At 33.3% G+C, this 27,075-nt stretch overlaps 1 protein-coding gene across 1 annotated transcript in view; it reads left to right on the top strand.

Moving 5' to 3' along the window:
* TFEC (transcription factor EC) overlaps positions 1 to 27,075 on the top strand; it is an 86,380-nt gene that overhangs the window by 28,589 nt on the left and 30,716 nt on the right. Inside the window, exons 2-4 of the mRNA XM_023504822.2 lie at positions 17,908 to 17,949; positions 18,353 to 18,595; positions 23,592 to 23,687. Of these exons, the coding sequence (XP_023360590.1) occupies positions 17,908 to 17,949; positions 18,353 to 18,595; positions 23,592 to 23,687 (381 nt within the window). The remainder of the gene's footprint in view (positions 1 to 17,907; positions 17,950 to 18,352; positions 18,596 to 23,591; positions 23,688 to 27,075) is intronic.

Raw genomic sequence — 27,075 nt, 5'->3', positions numbered from 1 at the left:
GAGGCTGACTGTTTGCTAAAAAAACTTCTGTCAGCCCTAACTCCTAATTAATTAGATTTTTTTTTTAAATGCTACTTTTGGGTTTCCATTAATAAAAGTTCCTGCATAAAGACTTGCTTTTATTTCTTGTTCTTTTCTGGATCTTTCTCACACTGCAAAAGTTCAGTGCTATATAAAGAGAGGATAAAATACTTGTGATTTTTTTTTTTCTTTTCCTCATCTCTTCTTTCTTTTCTATCATATGTGTCATTTGTGTTGCATGATAGCCGATTTTATGGATGGCTTTTTTAGAGGATGAATTTCAGGGTTATATGGTCATAAGCAAGACTATAAGGAATGATCAAGATGGAAGGTGTCTTGTTCTATTCCTTGATGCTTTTGCTTTCACCTTTGTTCATCTTTCTTGTCATGTAGTTTGAAAGATTAAAAATTCTGTTTCTGTGATAGAAAAGACTCAGGCAGTCTGTAGGCCTGGTGTTAGGAGTTTTAAAATGATATAAAAGTTTAAAAAGTGAATTATGGGAGTAATATATCAACATTTTTAGTTCAGTCTGACTAGCCTTTTTTCATATATCCCCAGAAATACTTGAGATTCACTCAGTCTTACTTTATTTGGTTATTTTAAGAAGCTAATATAATTAGCCAACAGTTCTTATAAGAATAGCCATCTTAATGCATTTAATTAACAAGCATTTATTAAATTCTTCTTTTATGTCAGAAACCAATGTAAGGGTCAAGGAGACAAAGAAAAAATGAAGCAGTTCTGGACTTCAGGAAGATTGCATTCTGCTAGGGGAAAACATAATACCTACCTATAGATAAATAGAAAATGTATACTTAAAAAATATGGTTCACTAATAGTCAAAATCAGGAAAAACTTTATAGGACTTTATACATGTTTTTCCTCATTAGGGAGGCAATTTAACTAATAAATAATGACTTCTACCAAGGAATTTTTCATGGAAGAGGTTTTGCCTCTATTGTTTGTGAAAAACCAGCTTTGCAAGAGGGGGAAGATCCAAATTGCCACTTCATAATATAGCTCCTCTCCTCTTTCTTGCCCCATTCCCTAAGTCTCCCTCACCCTCATAAAAAAAGGACAAAACATAGTCAATCTGGTCCTAAGGCATCTTGTAATATTGTTGGACACAAAAAGAAACCAAGTAAAAAAATTGTATCCATCAAACCAATCGTTATCATTGGAACAAATTGTTAAAAATAAATATCCTTAAAAGTGGGTCAATATTATCCTTGTACAAAAAGAAGACATGTTTATGGAGAAAATTGGGAAATTATAATATTTTAAACTTTTTATTAACCAGATGTTTATATAGGAGATTATGAGCTTTTTGAGAATAGGTTTTGTTGTTTTTGTCTGTTGCCAGTCTATTACAATGCCTTGTATATGTCTATTAGATTAGATTGGAAGCTCCTGCAAGGCAGGGATAATCTTTTACCATTTTTTGTGTTTTCAGTTTTTAGTACAGTGTCTGGCACATAGTAAACCATTAATTTTTTTTTTTTTTTTATTTAATGACTGACTGGAAGTTTCAACAATGACCTTACTTCCCAGCAAGGAAATCAATTTTCCAGGGAGAACTCCTGTTGGATTGACTCTTGGACATCCCAGATGTCTTAATTCTGAATCATGTCATTAGTTTTTGATCCATGTATTCCCTGAAATTTGTTTCAAATATGTCATTTTTGTTCCTTTATTTGATATGTCAAGATGAATGATTTGTATTGCTTCCAAAAATAAAAACTAATGTAATCAGTACATTATTGCTGAAGAGAAAGGCATGAACTGAAAAACACTTGAATCACAAGCAAAGTTAAAGTTGGTCTATTATCTGTTAAAATTTGAGGAGTATAGGTATGTTCACTTTCTTGCCATAGTTCTTTTTTAGCTCAATTGATCCAGACTGGCCCTAGACCATCTGGAGTTGAATAATTATGCTTTCATTGGATGAATTCAATTAATGCAGAGAGCCAAAGATAGTTATATTTACCAGTCAATCAAGGTGAAAGAAAGACAAATTTCAACCTCAAAATGACTGCTGAAGTCTGTAAAAGAGACAAGGGACAAAAGCACTTACGAAGCCAAGCTATTTTCAGCAGTTTGTCAATCAAAATGAATAATCTCAAAGTCTCATTTTCAATTAAATTATTTTAATATTTAACTATTTAAAATGTCCCAATCATATACTTTATGAAATGGTTAGAATGGACTACTACAGTTCTAATGATGACATTTTATTATGATAAAAATGACTCTATTAATTGATTACAATATATCAACCCATAAAATGAGTAGATAAAGGATATAAAAAAGTTTTCATGGTTAAAAATATTATAGAAACCATTTGCCTGCTTTAGGAAAAAAATTTCTCTGACAGAAAACATTTTTAATCTTGTTATTTTCAAAGTTACATATCTTTATTTTTATCATTGTTAAATATTCAACTAAATTAAATGACAAGTCTATTTTTCAAGGCTGTTAATAATGGATGTTAATATATAGATAGTACTCCAAATTCTACTATTGAGCTATAATAAAAAATTACAAATATGGTACATTTACATCACAATTTTAATAATAAATGATGAGCGTGATAGAGCTTTTCAGGGTGTCTTTCTCCCCCAGATGCTGTCCATTTATAACCTTCAAAGTTATTTTAGGACATCTAAATTCCAAAATAGAACAGACATCGATGACTTTCCAAGGTATTTAAAATGTGACCTTTGTAAAGAACTCAGCAATGTTGCTTCTTCACTGTCTACATCCTTGAAAGAACATCCTCAACTTCTTTATGAATATGATATCAAAAGGTCACTGTAGCCTGGATGAAAAAATCATCCATTTAAGAGTCACACACAAGCTTTGTTTTAACTTAAAAGACATAGCATAGTGTAAAGCATCATTGAAACACAATTGTTGATTTTTGAAGCAGGATGTCTTCTGCTTTGTTTCTGTCTTTATGCATATTTATGATGAAGCTCTAATGCTACCAGATGAAAGTTTTCCGTGGGAAGTTTCATTTGAGATGTTTTACAGAGTTTGCTTAAATAATTAATTTGCATATTTCAGCTTCGGCATGCTGCTGTAGGTTTGGATGCAAAATGAGTGAGTTGAACCAGTCTTTGATAAGTTGTTTTAAATTTGGTAAAAAGATATTCATTGTTTACTTTAAAGACAATTTTGATATTAAAATCATTTAAATGTCTACTGCTAAAAAAAATCCATTAATTTCGTACAGTTATAAAATGTTGTTAGACTTTGGAAAATTCACTTTAATTAGAGGAAGGATTAATCTTTCTTGAAGTTAGTTACTGAAATTGAGCATTTAGAAATGAGTTTTTTGGTTCCAAGTAACAGCAACATAGGCTTTTCAATTTTTCACTTTGGGGTATTACCTTTAAATGGAATTAATAAATTGGATTCCCAATCACCCCAATTAAATAATTATGAAGAAAAAACTGACTTTTTATTTTATGATCGCAATCATGTTAAGTTCTTTGATATAATACTAATGCATTTTTGTATCCTTTTCAAGTCTTAAATCCTTGATATATGCTTAAAAATAAATACCCTAAGGAAAAAAAATGATTCATTTGTAGTTCTTACTACTGGGAAGGCTGAGGCTGGTGGAGCCCAAAAAGTTCTGAGATGCAATAGATAAAAGCTGATAGTGAGTCTACATGGCCATACATCACCATGGTGAGCCTGAGAAGCAAAGGGCTACTAGATTGCCTTTTGGTCACTTCTTAGGCAATGTTCAGAAATGGAGCAGGAAAAAGCTTCCATGCAAGTCATCAATAGGACTGAACCCTATGTGACCATTGTACTTCCAACTTGGGTAAGTTAGGGAGACACAATCTAAAAATACATAATACATAATACACACATACACACATATACACATATGTAAGTATGTATATATGTGTGTATATATATATATGTACCAATAAACATTTATTTAGTGCCTATTGTGTATCAAGAACTGCATTAAATGCTAGGGACACAAAAAGAAGAAAAGATAATCTCTTTCTTTTATCAAATAGCTTATGATATAACAGAAGAGAAAACATGCAAATAAATATATACAAAGCAAGATATGCATAATAGAGTGATATGTTTTATATTTATATCTATATATATGACAAATAGGAAAGAAATGACAGAAATCAACTGTACCACATATTAATATGGATGCATTTTAAATTCCCTCAGAGAATGAGCTGTGCTATACCTATATTAGGGAAACTTGCTTTTTTATATAACTGCATATGATCAATTGTCTTATCTACACTTCTGCAGGATCTCAGAGGGAAGCTTTTGTTATTTCCAGCATCCCGTACAGTAACTGGCATATAGAAGGAACTTAATAAATGATTATTGATTGGCTGATAGGAAAATTTATTTTCAAGTTTCCCAACTAACTATTTTTGTAGCTTTCTTTTTCTAAAAGTTGGTGTTCATAAGTTAAGCAGCAATTCTGGGAAGTTGATTTTACAGCTAGAGGGATAATGTGTAAAAGGCAGCAAACTTTCCCTAATCTGTACTTAGGAAGTTTAGCCAGGTAGTCAATACAGATTTGTATTTGTATTGCTAAAATATCACACAATCAAAGAATAACCAATTAGTGCATTTTGGCAAAAAGGGCCCATTTAAAAAATTTTGGAGTTCTTAAAAATGGTAATTTTTTTTTTTTGCCTCTCTGATCTGATTGGAACCCTTCAGGTTTGAATGCCATAAGTAGCATCTTGCAGTGAAAACAGCACTTGATTTGGAGTCTCCAGGCATAGGTTCAAATTCTTTTCTTGTACTTAGTGTTATGAGTGGAAGCAAGTCATTTAGAATCATCCAATTTCTTTAAGCCTCAATTTCCTCTTTAGCAAAACATAGGGTTTGGACTGAGTGATTTCTAAGTCCCTCCAACTTTAAATGTGTTCCTTTTTTTAATGAATTGAGGGATGCTCACTCAGCTAAAATGGGCTGAAAGATATTCAGAAACCCACGCCAAACTTTTGATGAAACCTGTCTTGAGTTTTGTAGTTTTATCTCAATCAGACATTCAGTACAAGATGATTTTCGGGCTCGTCACCCCAGGATTTATTAGAATACCACTGTCAAAGACTAGTGTTCCAAAGGTGAGATTTGAAAAAATGACTTATTATACTTTACTACAAGGCATTAACAAATGTCATATCCTTCTTACGAGTAGATATGTAGGAGGTAGGGATATTAAGATCCAAAATAGATTCCCTCTTATACATACCTCTCACACTAGTGACATAATTAATAGTAACCTATTATTCAATTGTGAAGTCCAAACTTTTACTTCATTCATTAAATTCAAACTGAATATAACATTAACAACATGAAATAATGACAGTCATATTACAGTGAATGAGATTGCCGTGAGTGGTCATTAAAACCTCAGGCTTCATACTGTCTGTCTTGATTTGGATATGGTTTTTTTTTTTTCCCCTTCTGATATTTAAAATGATCTAGTAATATTATTAGAATAAATCAAAGTCTGGTCCGAGGATTCTAGACTACTTGAGAGAAGCTCATGGATCATATATCTCTGTAACTAAATTTCCACAAACTAGCAGAGCAAGTGTCCACCTGCGTTGACAGGGGTATTCTCACCTAGGACTTACCAATACCAGTGACATCACAGATCCCGTTCCTATCCCTGCTAATTATCTGACTAATTTTATATTATTATTATTATTGTCAGCAAAATAATAGACAAAGCAGTTTTTAAAATAAAATTTCTAGTCAGTAATATCTGACATAGCTGTGATAAGTACATAGAAGTGAGATGGTGTGTGGGGCCTGGAGTCGAGAAGACCTCAGACAAGTCACTTAACTTTGTTTGTCTCAGTTATCACATCTGTAAAATGAACCAGAGAAGGAAATGGCAAACCTCTTCGGTATCCTTGCCAAGAAAACCTCAAATGGGGTCATGTAGAGTCAGACAGGACTGAAACAACTGACTTTTAAAAACAAGCACTTAATATATGTTTGTTGATTGATTGTCAACTTAAGAACTTAGACTTTCTTCCATAAAGCCATGAGATATCAGAGGAAGAATTTGATGGAAGATGTTGGCTACTAACAGTTACCATCATTATCATTTTTCATTTCATTCTTATCACTTTTTTCAATATAGTTTAAATAGGAAGAGCCTCCATATTGTGAATTGTTATAGATGAAATAATTGTTTTTTAGAATGGAATAAGATAATTATAAATAGTAACATAATAACTTACTTGAAAGAATGCTTTTATGGTTCAAAAAGTGCTTTCCTCACCTAGTTCTAGGATTATCTCCATTTAGCACGTAGGAAGTAAGATAATGAAATTTTTAGCACTGTGACTTGCCTAGGATCCCACAGTTAATAAATGCTTGAAACCAAATTCCATGGACTCCAGTCTTTGCTTATCTAACTTCATTTTTATGATAGGTTTAGATAGAGCAGTTTTCTATCTAATTTCAACATTTTCTTAGAGTTGGATTCTTACAGGGCATCTGGCAGTATTTGTGAGACTTTGAGTGATTCAGCTGATTTCAAAAACTGCTGTATTGAGAGAACTTTATCTGTCTATTATCTGCTCATCAAAGCAAATACCATAAGTTGCCTTTTTCTGTATATATATCTGAATTTTTAGTGCTCTAGCGTATCTTCCTGTCTTTGTGTTAGAAGTAGTAAAAAACAAAAAACAAAAAAAACCACTAAGGTTGTTAACACTCTTTCAGTTAACCATGGTAATTCGCCTAGGAGTGTCCTTTCTCCAATTAGGAAAAGGATTTTCCTCTACTTCACTGGGTTGCTTACTCTTTGCCCTTTGAGGGTAGAACTTTTGTGATTCAAATTTTCATCTGGTACTTATGTTTACTTATTAAACAATTCTTGGCTAGTTTTGCATCTCACAATTGTAGCAACCTTATAAAACAGAAATTTAGAAACTTCTAGATTTTGTTAAAGAAATTATGACACATTGAGGACACAAAATTCTAAATTAAAGTAGCATTATTTTGAAATTGAAATGGAGTAATTTTTCCAAATACTTTTTTAAAAATTGAATTTTTGGCTTAACTACTATTTAGGTTAATTAAAATAACAGTTCATATGTAGATCTAGGCAAAATTTATGTGCTAAATCAATTTTTTCATTTTTTGATTTTATATCAACTGATAATATGATGCTGAAATTGTGGGGATATATTTTAGCTTTATCAAGGCAAATTTGCAAATTCTTAAGTTCCATAGGAATTTGGCTTTTTGATATGTGTAAATTGGAAAGGTAGTTTATCATCATGATTCAGGTCAAGATGATATGGAGTCAGGAACAACTGGTTTCAGGTTCTGTCTCTGGCTCTGGTACATATGTATTAATTGTATGACTGTGGTAAAGACCACTTTCAAGTGTTACTGGCTGTTTTCTAAGACAAATTAAAATAAATTAAAGACAAATACAAATAAATTGTAGATCTCCTTTTGCAAGGGCAGTATCTATACTGGGAGTTCCCTAAAGTGATGAAATCAGTTCCTAATTGGGGGAGGGGAGGAACAGAGAAGAAAAATTGCTGAAATTCAGATAAAAAGCAAAGTACTTCTTCTTTCCAAATTTGCCAGATTTAAAGTCAGAAAGACATGAGTTTGAATTCTGCTTCAGACCCTTAATACCAATTGACCCTGTGCAAATCAATTTACCTCTTTTACCAGTTTCTCCACTGACCTCCCATGACTCTTTAATTGTATAATTGCTAGAAATAGCTAGGTGGACAGTAGAATGAGTGAAGAACTTAGGCATCAGGAAGAACTGAATTAAAATTTGGTCTTACTTACTAGCTGTGTGATCTTGGGCAAGTCACTTGGTCTCTTTCTGACTCAGTTTCCTCATTTGTATGGAGATAATAATAATAGCATTGACCAAACATGATTGTTATTAGAATCAAATGAGAAAATATATGCTCAAGTACCTTGCAAACCTTAAAGTTTTAGTAAAATGCTAGCTATTATTATTGCTGCACATATATTAGCTATGGTAATGATAAAGAAAGGTTTGCTAAAATCTGAATTAATGTACTTAGTAGCCTATGTTTTTGACTCAAAGATTCAAGGAAGAACTGGAAGGACTTTTGGACATGTAAATCAACCTCTAAATTTGTGGATAAGGAAATGGAGGGCCTAGAAAATCAAATTACTTGCTGGCTACAAATATAGAATTAGTGAGTGGCAATTATGGGACTCTGGTATTCTAGATTCCTAATACTTTACTGAACATTTTACCCACTGAGTGTTAGAAGCGTGAATAGCTTTTCACTTGAATCCTTCAAAGGTTTCAAAGATTCTACAAAAGAATTCCAGAACTTTTATTCGTTGTTGTTGAAGGTACTATTTATTTTTTAATATCCTATTTTTAAAGTCACATTTTAGTATAAATAGAAACTAGTAATGGGCAAATCTCAAAAGATTCAGAAATGAGATTAGCAATATAAACCATCTGATTCTGCCTATTCAGAGATTAGGAAAGCTTTCTCAGTGTTCAATCTCTAAAATAGGAAGGAAATATACAAGAAACAAACTTCCTTAAAACACTGTGAGGTGCTTTCTATTTAAGCCAGAATCAGTGAATGAAGTGATAGTAGGAAAAGAGAGGAACAAAAACAGAAAAGAAAATCATTAAATTATTTTTTTTTTGAAGTTAGAAAACTTGAGTTACATTTGTATTGAGTACATTGTATTGTCCTTTGTACAGTGATTGATGAGTGGGATAATGGCATAGCCATCACCCTGGTGCTTTACCTTGCTTGGATAGTTGCAATAGCTACTGGTGCATCAATTTGCCTCCTCTGTCCCTTATTCCAATCCATTCTCCACTTAATTATTAAAATAACTTTACTAAAATACCCCTTTTAAATTTTTTTATTTTTTTTGCTAAGGAAATTGGGTTGTTACTTGCCTAGGGTAACATAGTTAGGAAATGTTAAGTGTCTGAGCCCAGACTTGAAAGTACCTCTTTATTTAAAAAAAAAAAAAAAAAGTCCAGTGGCTTCCTATTGCTTCCTGGATCAAATGCAAAATCCTGACATTCAAAGCCCTTCATAATAGCCTTACTCTATAACACATCCTCTTTGATCCAGTGATTCTGACCTGGCTTTTCCATAAACAAGACCCTACATCCTTGGGGTCTAGACATTTCTTTGGTTGTCCCCCATAAATTGAACTCTCTCCTTATCTCTCTTTGCCTTCTAGCTTCCTTGGTGTAAGTCCCAACTAAAATCCCATCTTTTATAGGAAACCATTCGCCACCTTTCTGAATTCTAGTGCCCTCTCTCTGTTAAATTATTTTATGTTAAATCCACACATAGCTTATTTGGACACATTTGTTTGTTTCCTCCCCCATCAGATAATGAGTTCTTGTGGACAAGTCTTTTGCTTTTTGTATTGCTAGTGCTGAACACAGTGCCTGGTACAGAGTAGATGCTTAAAAAATAATTGATGTCTAACAGACATTTTTAGTAAAAACGGTAAGAGCTTTCATTTCTCTTAAGCAATTAATCAACAACCAAGTGTTTATCACACAGCTGTTGTATTCTACATGCAGTATTAAGTGTTTACAAAGATGATAATGTTAACATGTTCTGTTGTCTTAGACTGAAAGGGGTGAAACTTTTGGGGGGAGGGACACAACACCAATATAAGATTATACAAATATATTCAAAATTGACACAAAGTAATGGGTGTGTTTGTGTGTGTGTGTGTGTGTGTGTGTGTGATGAAGATGGGCTTCACAGAGAATAGTTGTCCTCAAATTTTTTTGTTTTAGGACCCTTCTACATGCTTAGAAATTATTGAGAAACCCCAAAGAACTTTTGGTATGTAGGTCATATTTCTAGAAATTGTGAATTATATACTTTAAAAACATATAATTTACTATATTTTTATTTATTATGAAATTTTAATTTATTAAATTTATGAATTTATTTTAAAGTAAAAATAAATCATCATATATATAACTAATTATTTTTCAAAACAAAAATTAGTGAGAAGAGTGACATTGTTATATATTTTCATAAATTTCTGGCTTATTAGAATATAGCTGGACTCTGTTGTTTCTTCACTGGATCTGTTGTGACATATTGTTTTGGTTGAAGTCTAAGAAACCAGGTGATATAGTGGATAGAGTGCTGGGCCTTTGTAACCCTAGGCAAGTCACTTAACCCTGTCTGTCTCAGTTTCCTCATCTGTAAAGTGAGCTGGACAAGAAGATGGCAAACCACACTAGTATCTTTGCTAAGAAAACCCAAATGGTATTATGAAGAGTTGGTCATAATTAAAAAGACTGAATAATAACAGAAAAATATGAAGAAAGTACAGCTTCAGACATACAAGTATTTGAAAGAGGCAGAAGTAGGCTTTTCAAGTAGTTCCTTATGTGTTAGGAAGCTGTCAAGCTCATAATGACATAGATGTTTTCCAAAATTCAAATTTTTACTTGAAGATTCAGATTTTACAATGATGGACAGAAGCAGCTATACCCAGAGAAGGACCACTGGGAAATGAATGTAAACTTTTTGCATTTTTGTTTTTCTTCCCAGGTTATTTTTACCTTCTAAATCCAATTCTTCCTGTGCAACAAGAGAACTGTTCAGTTCTGCACACATATATTGTATCTAGGATATACTATGACATATTTAGCATGTATAGGACTCCTTGCCATCTAGGGGAGGGAGTCAAGGGAGGGAAGGGAAAAGTTGGAACAGAAGTGAGTGCAAAGAATAATGTTGTAAAAAATTACCCATGCATATGTACTGTCAATAAAAAGTTATAATTATTTTTTTTAAAATTCAGATTTTATCCTTTGCAACAAATATTGTCAATTGTTTTCCTTGAAGTGACAGGCTTGTTTCATTTTTGAGAAAATGTCTGCCAAATATCCAAGTTTAAATAACCATAGTTTTTGTTAGCCACTCTTTTAAGTAAATATGTTTCATGAACAAAAAGGACCTTGGTAAAGCTCACAACTCAAATAATTACACAGATGTTTTTACTCAAGACATGTCTTGTACTATGGTAGGCAGTGAAAAAAAGTTATTTTATACACACTTTCCTTTTGATCACTTAGAAAATTAAAAAGTTTTATATTATAAGGTTGAGACATAATAAAATTACTATTTGTGGATTAATCAAGGGCCTTTTAAAAGGGAAAATGGCATTTATTTTTAATTTATTTTAATAAACATTTGACTAATTAATTTTAAATTTTAATTACTATTTATTTAACATCCCTCATCCACTCCTTTATTTATTTAATGACTATTTTTTTTTTTAACTCTGAATGCCTAGAGGTGAAGAATACGACTGATAGTTTGTTTTGGTGTCTCAGCCTCAATTCTCACTAATGTGCCAGCAGTTTTACCCACCATTGTTTTTACTATCCATGCAAATATCAGCACAACTTTTCTAAAAAACAGACCATCAGATTCAAAGAAAGTTACTCAGCATTTTGAATATTTTAGTATTAGTTGTCTTTTCTGTTAAACATTCACATAAAACAAAATCTTTGTTAATTAGTTGATATTACTACCAGATAAAAACAAGCAAAATCAAAGTTAAATCATGTGTGGAGATTTGTCCATTTTTAAAGCAAAAATATAATTCTATAGTTGAAATAACAATTCAATCTTCATTTTTTGTAGCTAAATCTTTAATTTAGAGGCCCTGTAACCTTTAGAAAGCTCTACTATATACTTAATAGTAGAATAAAAATGAAAAAAGGCAATAACTTCAATATTATTATTTAAATATTATTATTTCAGCCTTGTGGACCACCTGAAAGGACCTCCAGGAGTCTACAGACCATACTTTGAGAGCCACTGATGTAGAAAGTGATATTTGAGTTTAGACTTGAAGGAATCCAGAGAGTCTGAGAACAAGAGTTCATTCCAGGTGTTAAAAACAGCCCGGGCAAGATAGGAAAATAAAGCAAGATAGGAAAATAAAGCAATTGAGTTTCATATATTAAGGGGCAAGTTGTGTTGATCCAGTCTGTCAATTTTAGGTTTTTCTAGGATGTCCCATTCGAAATGATCATTATTCAGCTGGTAATACAGAATTAGAGCTCAGGGTAGAGACCCGGACTAAAAATGTAGATCTGGGAGCTATCGTGGAACCTAGGTGAGTGGATTAAATATCATGGTGAGAGAGAAGAGAGTCTACGGCAGAATCTCAAGGTATTCCTTTTGTTAGGAACTATAGTGGATGATTTTTTAGTAAAAGTTTGAAAAGGAGTGATCCTACAGGAAAGAGAAGAATCAAATAAGAATAATGTCACAGATACAGAGAAGAGAGTTAAAAGAATGTCAGAGGCTGCAAATGATGAGTATTGAGGTCATTAGATTGTCAGTAAGAGATCATTGATGACTCTGGAGAGAACAGTTTTAGTTTTTCATCATAAGCTGACATGTTTAGAGACTAGCTTCTTAAATTGTGGTTCATGATCCCATATGGAGTTGAATAACTGAATGTGAGGGTTGAAAAATTATGCTTTATTATCAGTAAATGTTTGATTTGTATTCCTAGTTTATTATGGCTATATACCTGGAACCATGTAAAAATTTCTCGATCATAAAGGGGTCATAAGTAGAAAAAAAAGTTTAAGAAACCCAGATTTAGAGTATCCACCCATGGGAAATAAGGATGAATGGTATCTTTTATCTGTTATCATAAGGTTATTATGAAGAAAAATATTTTGTAAATTTAGAAAGTCATTAATTCATTCATACATACAAATTATTACTATTATGTAAGCTACCTTGCAGGTTGTATACTATTTATTAGGCTAAATGGAACTTCCTAAAAATTTGGGCTGACATTTTTTGAGAAATATCCATGCTTGTGAAGGTTGATGATATGTCCCATTAAGAATGATTGATTAAGTCTTCATGATAGGACATGGCCTCAGAGTCTGGGCTACCCTTTTTTTGCTGAACCTATTATAGAAAGCCACGGTGCACGAGTCAAGAAGAAGTGATTTGATCTCATAAACTTCTCTTTTCTCCAGCATATTGCCTCTATCTTTATCTCCGCCACATCTTCTTTCCCCACCCCCCCACCCCCACCCCCTCCTCCCCCGCCCTCCCTTTCCCTCTCCCCACCACCCCCAACTTCACTGTTGACCAAATGGTGCCTTTTCAACTAACTATAAACACACACACACACACACAGATCCCTCCATCATTCTAAAAATCCTCATTTGGTCCTACTTTTTCTGCTGGTTACCATCTGCTATTTCCCATCTTCATGGATAATCTGCATGAGAAAGCTACTTACCAATTAACTATGACTTAGCTCCTCTCAGCAATACAATGATCCAAGACAATTCCAAAGGACTCATAAAAATGCTATCTATCCAGAGTGCAGATCAAAGCATTAATATTCTTTATTTCATAGTTTTTTTGTGTTTTTTTTTTTGGTCTGTGTTTTCTTTTTCATAAGAAGAATGATATAAAAATGTTTTGCATGATTGCACATGTATAACCTATATCAAATTGCTTATCATCTCAGAGATTGGGGAGATGGGAGTGGAAGAGAACTTGGAAATGAAAATTTAAAAAACACCCAAATGTTAAAAATTGCTCTTACATCTAATTGAGAAATACATATGTGTTTATATCATTTGCTGATCTCATGAGTTCTTGTGGGCTGAAAGTTTCTATGGAGATGATTCTCGGATCTATATAGCCCTAATCTCTTTCTCTTCAGATAGTTACACATCACAAAAAGCCTTGAGGAAATCTTTAAATGACTATCCCATAGGAATCTCAAATTCAACATGTCCAAAACAGCACTATGCCTCCAGTCATTTGGACCTACAATGGGTTTGCCTTCCTCAACTTCTCATTTTCTCACTCCATTTTCATATCTTGTAAGTTTTGTGTATATCCCCTTCTCTTCACTCACACAATCCTCATCTAGTTCCCATTACCTTTCTCCTTGACTACTGCAGTAGCCTATAATTTCCCTGCCTTCCAGCCTTCCTTTCAGTTAAGGACAGTGCCATAATATCATTGAAAATAGAATTAGCTGAATGTCACTATGCATGTAGTATTACCCCAGTGATAATGCTTGTGTTCCAAAGACTGTGAAGTTTCTTCTTTTGTTATCAAGTAAACAGACTTTAGAAGGCATTGCTGTTACTTATAATTCTATTTTCTGCAAGGAAATAGCTTATTGTTCTTATTTGTGAAAAGCTCAGAGCTCCATAACTGTCAGCATCTGTCTTAGATCTGTAAAGGGAAGGTGGTTAAAGTGCAGAGTGGATGAAAGGACTCATTCTTACTTAATGAATATTTTCTGTTATTCAGACCCTGAATTGGAATGCTGCTTACTTTTATCTAAATGATGCAGAAGTAAAAATGATGACTACTAAGTGGCCTTAAGGCAGAATAGGCAGAGAATTAGGATAAAAATGGACTTTAATTTTTAATAAATAAATTTTATGGCCATATTTTTTACATTGCTTAAATTTCTCCCAGTCTCTCTCCCTCTCAGAGAAGCATCTAATGTAACAAAGAAGATTTTAAGGATAAAAAAAAAAATCAGTAAAACCAATCAATACATTGAAAAAAGCTAAGGACATATGTAAGATTCCACTCCAGTCCTAGCAAAAGAATCTAAGGTGTTATTATTATCATTTTTTGGAGCCATGCCTATTGTTTGTATTTTTGGGGCAGCATTCACTTAATTAAAAAAAAAAACTTTATTTCAATCAGCAAAAAGCCTTTTCCTTTTCCTTCCCATATATCCTCAATTGAAAATGAAAGAATATAAAGAAAAACCACTGATACAAATATTCATATTCAAGTAAAACACTTTCCTTATTAGCCATGACTAAAAGAAATACACGTTTCATTCATTCTTCATGTTTGAGTCTTTTAACTTTTCTATGGGAAGATAGGTAGCATGAATCATTAGTCTTCTGGAATTATGGTTGGTTAGTTCCTAAGACTTTCAAAGTTTTTGTCTTTATTGATTTTTATTATTAAAGCTTTTTATTTTCAAAACATGTACATAGATATTGTTCAACATCCACCTTTGCAAAAAACCCTGTGTTTCAATTTTTTCTCTCCTTTCTTCCACCCCCACCTGTAGATGGCAAATAACCCAATATATATTAATTTTTATCGTTGGTATATTATTGTCATTGAATAAATTATTATCCTAGGTCTGCTTACTTTAGTTTACCTCAGTTCATACATATCACCTCAGGGTTTTCGGATACCATCCCCTTTATCATTCTTACAGGACAATATATTTCATTACAATTATATACTGTCATTTGTTCAGCTGTTCCTTAATTGATCAAATTCCTCCTCAAATTCCAATTCTGGGATGTTTCAAAAAGAGTTATATATTTTTACATCCCTAGCTCATGACATAAAAAAAGGCTAAGAAGCCATCTTCTAATAGGACTCTTTAAAGGCCTATCTACCCATTATCTAAAACTCTTTCCACATGGACTATTGTGTTGGACAGATGCACATATAAGCCTTCTAACTGGTAGCAGTTCATCCTTTGTAATTAGAAGTAAACAAATGCTTCATAGAGAAATACATTAGTTTCCTTTGAAGATATTCATCTTTGACAGTGTCTCATATTTTGTTGTGATTTGGGGGAGGATATAGCTTTCTTTTTGGAAAAATACTCTAGATTGTTTCTCTTCTTTCCCTAATCCCAACTATTGCTTTTCGGTTATTTCCCCCTACTTGTAATGCTTTCCACTTAAATACATCTAATTGAACGAAGTTTGATGACCATTTATTAGGTGCCTGCTACAGGCAAGGCAAGAGGCATGCTGAAGCAGAAAGAACGCCTCTTAGAGTAAGGAATAATAGGTAGTATTTATATATAGTTTTGGAAAGTACTTTATAGATTTATTTATTTGTTAGTTTAACATCCTTGGGACTAAGGTGCTATTATTATTATTATTCTCATTTTACAGATAAGGAAACTGGGGCTACCTTTGTACTGAGGTCTATCTACTGTACCATTTACTTACCTCTTTGACATATTGGCTATGTAATCCTGAGTAAGATACTGATCTCACAATTTTGAAAGCAATTTTCTAAATTGAAGAGTAGTTCCCTATTAAATTGGGTAACATTTTCATTAAAAGTTCTCTTCTTATACCTATGAAATCTCAGCTCCAGTTGACCCTCCCAATCCCACCCCCCCAAAAAAAAATTCCACCAAAACAAAGAAAATAAAATTTCAAGGACCAGATGCTATGGGTTTATTGTTGTTCAGTTTTGGTGCAGTCTGATTCTTTGTGACTTTGGATTGGTTTGCCATTTCCTTCTCCAGCTCATTTTATAGATGAGGAAATGAAGACAACTGGTCTTCCTGACTCCAGACCCAGCCCTCTATCCATCGCATCAGTTAGCTGCCTTGTGTTATGGATACAAAGATTAAAAACTAGACAGGAAGCAGTTTTTGAGCTTATGTTCTACTAAGGAAATACAGATAAATAAATATCAAAGAGCCGTCACTAGTCCCTCGAAGTCATCCCTTTACAGGGTGCCACATGCTGTATGGCCCTGGATCAACCTTCTTTCTAAGACTTCAGTCAAAGTTCATTTTCTTGAAAAACTTCTACTCTATCAATTTTCACTTTTTGCTTTAGTTGGCCCTACTTTATGAATTGTTGTTTTGTTCATCAGTTATCTGATCTGCATTAATCATGTTGTCCTAGCCAAATTATAAACTCCTTGAAGATTTGAACTGAGTCTTCTAAAACTTTGGTTTCCTTCACAGTACTTCCTATAGATGCTTTTAACAAATGCTGCAGAAGAGACGAATGAATCTGGGGAACTGATGAAGTCAACATCCTTTCATTTGAACCAGAGGCTCTCTACTTAAAAAAAACAAACAAACCAAAAAACAGAACAACAATAACAACAAAAAAAACCTACCCAACCTAATACAAATGCCCTTAAATATTAATGTAAAATACATAACTAAAGAGGACCCTAATTTGTGAGTCTGAAAATGCTATTTATGAAATATATTTTGTAAATGTGTGAAGAGAATGAGGAGTGTTAACTTAAAACTGAAGAATAATCTAAACAGCCACCCTAAAAAATTCCCACTGGTATTTTAATGAAATGATATTTTACAACTTCAAAGCTCGTAGCAATATAATTAGTAATATGTGTAATCTTTATTACCAATCTTAATCTTTTTTTATATGACTGAAAAATTATTTTATGGTCACACAATTAAAATAATGCTAAAAATGTCAGCATAACAGAATTAAACTAAAGTAAGTACTACAATATTGTACCCCAAACTAGCTCATTTAAATGCAAAATACTTTGTATGGGCTATTTGTCTGGGCTAATGTATGTTAAGGGAATTAAACAGTAGTTTGTATAGCTGAAATAAAAAAGAAAAAAAAAATAAGCACTGTACTGCAGCCTTTACTATTGTTTAACATGCCGGGCATATTAAACACACTTACATATGGGCCACTTGAGGAAAATTTATTACTAGAAATTGGTGACTAGTCACATCATAGGGGAGGGGGAGAAAGAGTCAGAAGGCCAAGTTGCCAGCAGCCTTCTGTGTACATGAGCACCGGAGCACGAATGCAGTACTGGTGAAAAGGAGTCTGAAATGTGGAGAGATTGCCTTGAGCTTTCAAAAAGATGGGGTGCTTTTTACCACTGAGGTCTATAAGCAAGATCACTGACTGTATAATGACCCACTAAGCTTAAAAAATTTCATCTTTGACTTGTAGCCTCGGAAAGCCCAAACACTGGTTGTTTGATTGACATTTGATATGTGGGTAGGCTTTCCTTAGGACTGAAAGTTTTTCTTTTTTTCAGAACTCAGCAATGCCTCATTTAACTGATCGACCTTATTACAAGGTAAGTAAAGAACTCACAGCAGCAAGATCTTGGTCATTTTCTTTATCACTGTTACTTCATTATGCAATCACTTTTGCAATTAATTTTGTGTCATTGCATGCCATTTTCTTTTGCACAATATTTTGAGAGAAATTAATTTTTACCAATGCTTTTGGCATCAAATGATGTGTAGTAAAGGTTAAGAAATCCAGCAGTCTCACTGACACATATTGATTTTTCTAAATAGTAAAGTCATTACAGCCTTATGTAACTTCTGACAACCATGAAAATCTACAAAAGGCTTGGGGTATTTTAGAATGTTATGTGTTTAATGTCACGATTGGCAGTTAAAAATAGAACTGTGTTAGTCATTATGATTTAACAAATGATGTGATCCATTAACATTTATCTTTTTGATTTCTAGGTTCAAACACAAGTGGAAAACCCAACTAGGTACCATATACAGCAAGCACAGAGACACCAAATTAAGGAGTATCTGACTCTAGACACCAAGTTGCCCAATCAAACCCTAACACTGACTCATCCACAAGCCACAGGTGTCACACATATGGTACAGAATGGACATGTGCCTCCTGACAATGAGATTGAGATCACAGAAAATCCAATCACCAGGTTGCTAGCTCTTGGGAAGGACCATAAAAATGTGGTATGGAATATATATGACTAATGACTTTGAAAATTATCATTAGTTGCTTAAGACTAGAAGGAAAAGATAGAGAGGCATTAGAAGCAGTATACTGGAAAAGATGGGTAGATTCAAATACAATTTTCTACCTTTGTGACTTTTAGTTGGTCACTTGACCTCAGTTTCCTTAAGTGGGAAGTGAACTAGAAAGTTTTTTAAGGTCCCTTCCATTCCATGATCATAATTCATTAATTTTTATAAAAGTGATGTATGTGTGTGTTTATACACACAAGAAGTTTTAAATGACCACAGTTCTAGAACTGCCCAGCAAGTTCATCTTAATTCTGAAAGTCATTTGGGCCGTGCACTTTCTTTCATTTAAAAAAAAAAATGGAGACTATCTTAACATACTAATTGGTTGTAATTTTTTTTGAAACATGAATTTGGATTCAGAATTTTCATAATTCCATTAAGATTACAAACATAAGAGGAGAACAAGTTGATTATTAGCTATTAACAACTTATAAAGGACAAGGGATCTTATAAATATCCATTTTCTTTTTAAAAAATACTTATTTTATTTTTTCCTCAGTGATTGTTTTATTTTTAACATTCTTTTAAAAAAATTTTTAGTTTCACATTCTGACTTTCCTTGCCCTCTCATTGAAAAGACAAACAATTTGTTATAAATTATACATGTACTGTTCTATAAAACAATAGATATCCATTTTTGAAATGCATTTTGGTATGAGATGACTCTTTGGTGAACAGGGGTAGAAAGTAAAAATTTATTGACATGATCTCTTGCTCAGTAGAGCTTGAGAATATGGGCTTTTTAATCTAATAAGCAAAATATGAGTCAGCATTGTACAGGGACAGCCTTAGAACCTGGAAGACTTGCATTTCAGTTCTAACTCTTAAACATACCAAATCTGTGTGCCTGCAGATGAGGCACTTACCTTGTCAGTACCATAGACAGATCTCTAATAGAATAAAGTTTGGATAAGTTAATTATTGACATTAACAGAAGAAGTTTCCATGTTGGAAGTTTCTGGCACAAATGATGAAAACACAGTCCAGATCAAATAGATAAAACAAAATGTGAAGTGTGTTTTCTTTTTTTCTTTTCTTTTTTTAAATTAAAAGTTAAATCACAAATGATTTGAGCAGGACATAGTTGCCCCACTAATGGTAGCCTTGAGGCATCAACAATTCAAAGTCATTTTCACAATTCTTATCTGTAGAGGATTGAGCCAGAGGAAATTATCTGAAATTTAGGATTTTGAGTTTGGTTAGAAGTTGTTGTCTATGAAAAAGAGAAATACATATCCATCAGTGTTGCAGATGTTTTTCCCCTCGCTATTATTTAGTCATGCATCGGTTAGTTCAATTAAGCACTTGTTGAACATCCGTAATGTTCAGTATAGACACTGTACTGATATTGAGATTTCAAAGGCAAAAATGAATTAATTTTTGGTCTCAAGGAGCTTGTATTGTGCTGGAAAGGTACATGTACACAGATAAATAAATATGAGGGCATTTAAGGAAAGCAGTGGGAAAAGTCAGAGAAAGCTTCTCAAAATATTCAACACATTTATTAAACATTCACTTTAGGTCAGATTTTGTAGTGGGGATTATAGAGGGATTAACTAAATGATTAAATAAGACCTTCCAATGATTACAGTTTGGAAGATAGGAAGAAGAGAAAACTGTAAATAATTATGAAAAAGAATGTGGTAAGAGATGTAAAGGAACTACCATTAAAGTTTATTAGTAAATCAGAAGGAAGGATTGCTTATTTGCCCTAGGAGTATAAGAGGAATTGTCATAAATGAGATCATGTTTAAGCTCAGCTTTGAAAAAATGGATAGAATTATAAGGAAATTTGGGGAAGAGCATTCCAGGCAGAGGGACTGCTTGAGTGAATGAGCAGATGACAAAAGTATGCTTAAAGATTATAATCTGTTTTAGCTAGACAAGAGGCTGCATACAAGAAAAAGATTGTGAGGCTTGAAAGACATAATGGTACCAGAATATGAAGGACATTGGAATACCACATGGCTTTTATTCAGTGAGGTACATGGACACTGTAATGTGTATGAGTGAGAAAACGACACAGACTTTTAAAATATTAGAAATCTTCCATATTGGTCCTCCAATACAACAGGAAGCAGCATTGCACTGTCCCTCTGATAGATGCTCCTTTAGTTTTTGTTCAAAACTGTGAGTCAGAGGAAATCCACTACCTTATAAGGTAGCCCATTTCATTTTCAAATAGCTCGAAATTTACTATGAAGGCTGTTAAGGACCACTGCAACTTTTTGAAGAATTGGCTCAATACCTGCTGTCTAGGGTAGGGGGAAGGAAGGGAGAAAAAAAAATTTGGAGCACAAGGTTTTGCAAAAGTGAATGTTGAAAATTATCTATGTATATTTTTTGAAAATAAAAAAGCTTTTATAATTAAAAAAAAGAATTGAATCAAGATGGTAAAAAGATAGAATTCTCCTCAGTTTATAATGGAGGAAATACAGGCAAATAAGCTAATTATCAGAATGCATCAATAATATAAGTGTGAAGTGATAAGGTCCTGAGAAATTGGTGGTAGCAGTGATAGAAATGAGGGAACAGATGTAACCGAGATTACAAGTTAATATTGAATTTGGAAGATGATGATGTGTTAATGCCATTAGGAGAAGCAAATTTCTGGGGAAGAAGAGGAGTTCATTCCATGACATTAAGTTTGACATGTTGATGGAATAGGCAAAGGAAGATGTCCAATTAGGCAGTTGGAAATATAGGACTATTCAGAAAGAGAGGTATGGATTGAAAGTAGAGACTTAGATAATGAAAATCAAATGTGGATGAGTTATTATAGGAGATTAAATAAGGGGAGCAGCAGGAAGAAAAATCAGAGAAACAAGAGGAAAGTCCAATAATTCAGGATCACCGGAGCCAAAGGGAGAGCAAATTTTAATGAGTAGATGAGTGAAAGTGTCAATATTATCTAAAAGTCAAGGAGGATGAGACCTGAAAAACAGTGGCATTCAGAAGTCATCTAAGAGCCCTTTTAATATCAAACTGCCTCCCACATGACTGGTATTCTTTATATAATGAATAGATGAATGGATGAATGAACTATACATTTGAGGAACTGGTGTCAAGGACAGTTTCTATTTGTTTGGTTAGCATAACGGAGGTCTGAGCTTATCTGCAGATAAAGGGGAAGAACTCAGTGAAGAGGGAAAGATTGAATATATAAGAATATAACTGAGAGATCGAGATCATAGTACCAGAGGAGATAGGAAAGTATAGGAAAAATAGAGAACATTTAGGTGGAGCAGTTTCAATATTATCTATTTTATTTTGGAGGAAAGATAAGAAAATAATCTTGTTTACCATGACTTTTGTTATTTCTCACCATTTAAAATTTTTTTTCTTTTCCTGGTACTCTTTGGATGTGGAATTAATTTTGTTACTTAAGTAAAAGGAAACACTGAAAACTGAAAACCTGCTGACAATAATAATAAACATTCTATATATCAAACTTTCCAGAGATTAGATTATCATGAGATAATTATAAGCAAATCATATTTCACTTTCTTAATTTTAAGTGGTAGTCCCAATTACTTTTATGTGAATCATAAGCAAATCCTAGTGAAGATAACTAGATGAGGCTACAGTCTACATCATTCTCAGCCACATTATTCTTGATTCTTCTAGATCCATGGACATCTTGGTTAGGATTTAAAAGTTATGAAAAAAATGAAATATTTTGAGCCATCTGTAGGAGTGTCATTTATCTCTACATGTTTTTTTCACTCACTTTCTTTTATTGGTTTTCACATCCTGAGCAAAGAGAACATGGCACACACTCTACTCCTATGTATCCAAACTAGCATTTTCCCATACAGGAAGGAGTGGAAAGGGGATGACAATGAAAAGAAAGGATTAATGAAGTAGATTGGGAAGGGATGTGAATTAAATTAAGTTTTTAGGTCTTCTTCCCGGTATGTAGGCATGTATTTATTTGTATGAGTGCTGTACTAGAATTATAATTTAGGCCCAATCATACAAAAGCTTTGTTTTATTTGTTGCTGTTGTACAGCAACATAACCATTTTCAAGGACAGAAAAAAAAAAAAGGTTTTATGAGTGAATTGACAGGTTTATTAATCAGTGGTCTTATTTGCCTGAATTCTGTATCTGGAAGAATGATTGAAATATATCAAGGTAACAGCTACCAATTCCCTTTTATAAGAGATACTTTGCTGTAGTTGATCATGGAGCAAGTATGGAGAAAATCAACCAAAGGAGAGAAAGTTAATTTATAGAATTTTGGATCTAGAAGAGTCCTAGTGATTACATATTATAATCTCCCTATTGTCATAGTAGAGAGTGTTAAAAAGAGCTAGGTACTACAATGGCTAGAATGCTAGTTTTAGTCAAGAAAATGCATATTTGTGGGTTCAAATTTGGCCTCAAACCTAGCTGTATGCCTCTGGGCAAATAACTTAGCCCTGTTTTCTCAGTTTTTTCATGTGTAAAATTAGCTGGAGAAGGAAATGGCAAATTGCTCCAGCATCTTTGCCATGAAAATTTCAAATGGAATCACAAAGAATTGAAAATGATGAAAACAATCCAACAATAAAGAGATTGTCAGTATCAGAAAATGCTATGATGAAATATCAGGGTCACATCTCCTGGTTCCTGGGTTGGGGCTTTTCACACTCTTTTCTGGTTGCTTCTGGTTCACTTTATTGCTTCCTATTAATCTTTAAATCTTATAAAAGAATATTTTAGCCATATAAAGCAATGGACTGACCATTATTTTGAGCATATAAAGATTTGGGGGCCATTTTGTATATGACACAATAATTTAATTTTTAAAATGAAAGCATTTAGCAAGTTTCTAGCTCATGGTCAAAGTCTGAAGAATGCTTGTCAATCGAGTGATTACAGAGATAACACAGTTGTTATGATCCTGTATATTTATTCTAAGTGATATTATATTTTGCTAGATGGATGATGTTTTTGAGAACATAATCAGCATGGAATCAAGTTTTAATGATAAAGGAACAGATTGTCCAGAAGCTCCACTCCTAATGCAAAGGACGGTAAGTGTTTTTAAATTTTGATTGATCTGTGTCACAAAATGATATAGCATAGAAATAAACAAAACTCAAAACTTTTGATAATTATATAAAGATATCTCAAATGACACTTTTTTTTCCCTGCTCTTAAGTGACTGACAAAAATGTATCTTCTGTTAAAAATGATTTTTTTTTTTTTTTTACCTATACTAAGGTATAGTGGAAAAAGAACTCAACAATAGAATCGGCACATTTAATTGTATGCTTTTGGCCAACTCATTAGACCTCTCTAATTCAATCCAATTCAATTAACATTTATTAAGTGCTTACTTTATAGTAGGCACTTATGTAAATATAAATATATAGTAGGCTTACATTATGTAAGTGACTGTGCTAAGTGCTAGAGATAAGAAAACAAAAACCAAACTGTTCTTACCCTAAAAAAGCTTACATTTTGGCTACAACATAAACACACATATAATAAAATACAATTTAGAAACAGAAAGAACACTGATAACTAGAAGAATGAGGGAAGACCTTATCTGAGCTTAGTCTTGAAAGAACTAGAGGATTTTGAGAGATTGCAATGAGGAAGGCATCCATTTCAGCTATGGGAGAGGGCCCTGTTTTAAAACAAACAAAAAAAGACAGAAACAAAAATAACCTCACCTTTTCTCCCTATATCCACCCCCCAAAAATGGAGGCAGAAACTGGAATGTCAACCTTGGGGAAAAGCTCAGGAATATAGACTATTTGAAGCAGAAGAGCAAGAAATAAGGCTGAAAAGGTGGGTTGAAGACCTTAAATAGCATCCTGAAGTATTTGTATTTTGTCTGAAGCATCAGAAACTGGCTTTTGAGCAAGGGAAGGATATTGTCAGATCTATGTCTTAAGAAGATTTCTTGTATAGCCATGTAAAAATGTTGTTTGTCATTTTGTTTGACTCTTTTGGACCCTATTTTGGGTTTTCTTGGCAAAGATACTGGAGTGGTTTGCCATTTCCTTCTCCAAACAGGGTAAATGGTAGTTAACAAGCCTTTGCCAGAGTTGGCCTGATAACCTTGAATTACGCATGGATTTGGGGTTATCTGCATATATATAATCATTGAACACATGGAAGCTGAGATCACCAAAGGAAAGAGTTTAGAGTGGAATTATATATATGTATGTATGTGTTTATTCATAAACACATATTATGGCTACATGTACAATTGATCCCTTTTATTCAAAGATTTTGTATTTGTATAATTAATACTGAAAGTTACTTTCACAGTCTTTCATAGACACAAGTCCCAGCTGAACAAGGTAACATCTTGCCTTCTTGTTTCAGCTTTCACACTGCAAAACCAAGTGTCCTTTTCCTAGTCTAGTTGTTGTTCATTTGTTTGTCATATCTGACTCTCCATGACCTCAACTTTGGGTTTTCTTGGCAAAAATACTCAAGTGGTTTGCCATTTCCTTCTCTAGGCCATTTTACAGATGAGAAACTGAGGTAAACAGGATAAAGTGACTTGCTCAGGGTCATACAACTAGTGAGTAGCTAAAGCTGGATTTGAACTCATCAAGATGAGTCTTCCTCATTCCAAGCCCAGGGCTTTATCTACAAACTGCTCTTGATCTATTTATTGATACTTTCTTTGTTGTTATATTTTTGTGCTGTTTGTTAGGGCATTTTGTTGTTTTAAATGGCCCCCAAACATATTATTAAGAGAAGTAGCTTGTAAACAGGTCTTAAAAAACCACTTAATCTCAGCTTGTCTCAATTTCCTCACCTGAAAAAAAAAATAATAGCACCTACCTCTCAGGGTTTTCTTGAAATATTTTGTAAAGAAAGCACTTTGCCCACCTTAAAGTACGATACAAATGCTAGTATTATCATCAGCATTATTACTTTGTCAGGGGTGAAGATGAGCAGCCTGTGTATGTGAGTATAACATGTAAAAATATGTAGAACTGCTCAGGTCAGTGAAGGACCCTTGTAGGAGGTAATACTTGAGAGCTGAGCCTCGAAGCAAGGGAGGGATTCCAAGTCATAGATTTAGAAGAGTAAGCATTACCATGATGAAAAGAGAAACTTATTATAAGGCTCTTAAATAGTATTTATGGCTAGTACAAGTAAAACCTTCTGCACCTAGTACAGAAGCACAGAGGGTATGACTGATGTCGAAATCAGAACAAATTCCTTCAAGAGTGTTTATCCCCTTCTACTTGGAACAATATGCAGTGGAAGCCAAGGATTGCATCTCATCTGCAATTGCTCACTTAACCTTCTCATTACTAATTAAAAAATGAGCAAGGATACAAGATGTAGTATATATAGATCCTCCTTCAGGACTCCTTGGGGAATTTCTAGACATTTTCATCCTTTCAGAAAATAAGAGAAAAGTGAGCACTTCAAATTCTGAATTTAGTTAGTTTTTTTTTTTTTTTTTTCTTTTTAACAACTTAATGATAGGAATTCTGAGTGTTTTGGCACGCAGTATAGTGCAGGAGAAAAAGCAAAGAATTTGCAATCAAAGAACCCTAGGTTTGAATCCCAACTATGTCATGTACTATCTATACAACTGTTATTTCTGGTTCCTCATTTATAAAATGATATTGGGGTGGGAAGGGAATGTTGAATAGATTCCTTCTAGGTCTAATCTGTGCAATTGCGCAAAACAAGAGCGTGTTCCTTGAGTACAAAGGTTGTTGGCTCACTTTTGAGGGTTGTAAAATTCATATTTTGAATTCTCAAAAAGTTTCATAAAGAGTCCTTTTCATTTCCACAAGAATGCATTTCCTATTTCCTGTCTACCGATACTTTTCTGCCCCTACTCTCAATCTGGCAATTTAATGATGGCTAAAACATTTAATTACCATTGATGAGGTTTTAAACTTGGGATTTTTATTTGGGTTGTTTTGGGAAATTTTGTGCCCAAACTTTGTTATCTTGGGCTAGTATTCCATGATCAACTTTACTGAGGATTGCTATTTCAAAAAATTCTACCTCGAGTCTTACCTCAAGCTTTAAGTATAATTAAAGTTTTCTGGTCATGATAAATTCTGCATATCTAACTTCCTGGAATGGAAATATTATTTTCTTATTATTTCTTCACTCCCTAGATTAAAAAAAAAAGGTGGCTTAATTTCCTGTAAACTTCCTCTTATGTACAAATTTAATTACTTGAAATAATCCTGTTCTTCAATATACACACACACACAGAGCTTTCATCATACTTTTCTTTAGAACTGATTTCTTCTTTTCTTGGGGGGGGGTATTAGAAATACAGTTCTTAAATTGTTGTTTTTTTTTTTTTTATTTTCAAAACATATTCATGGATAATTTTCCAACATTGACCCTTGCAAAACCTTGTGTTCCAATTTTTCCCCTTCTTCTCCCCACTCCCTCCCCTAGATGGCAAGTAATTCA

Source organism: Sarcophilus harrisii, chromosome 5 (assembly GCF_902635505.1).
Source record: "Sarcophilus harrisii chromosome 5, mSarHar1.11, whole genome shotgun sequence".
NCBI classification, from domain to species: Eukaryota; Metazoa; Chordata; class Mammalia; order Dasyuromorphia; family Dasyuridae; genus Sarcophilus; species Sarcophilus harrisii.
Note: the sequence above shows the minus strand (reverse complement) of the source record. Positions and strands in the feature narration are given on the sequence as shown.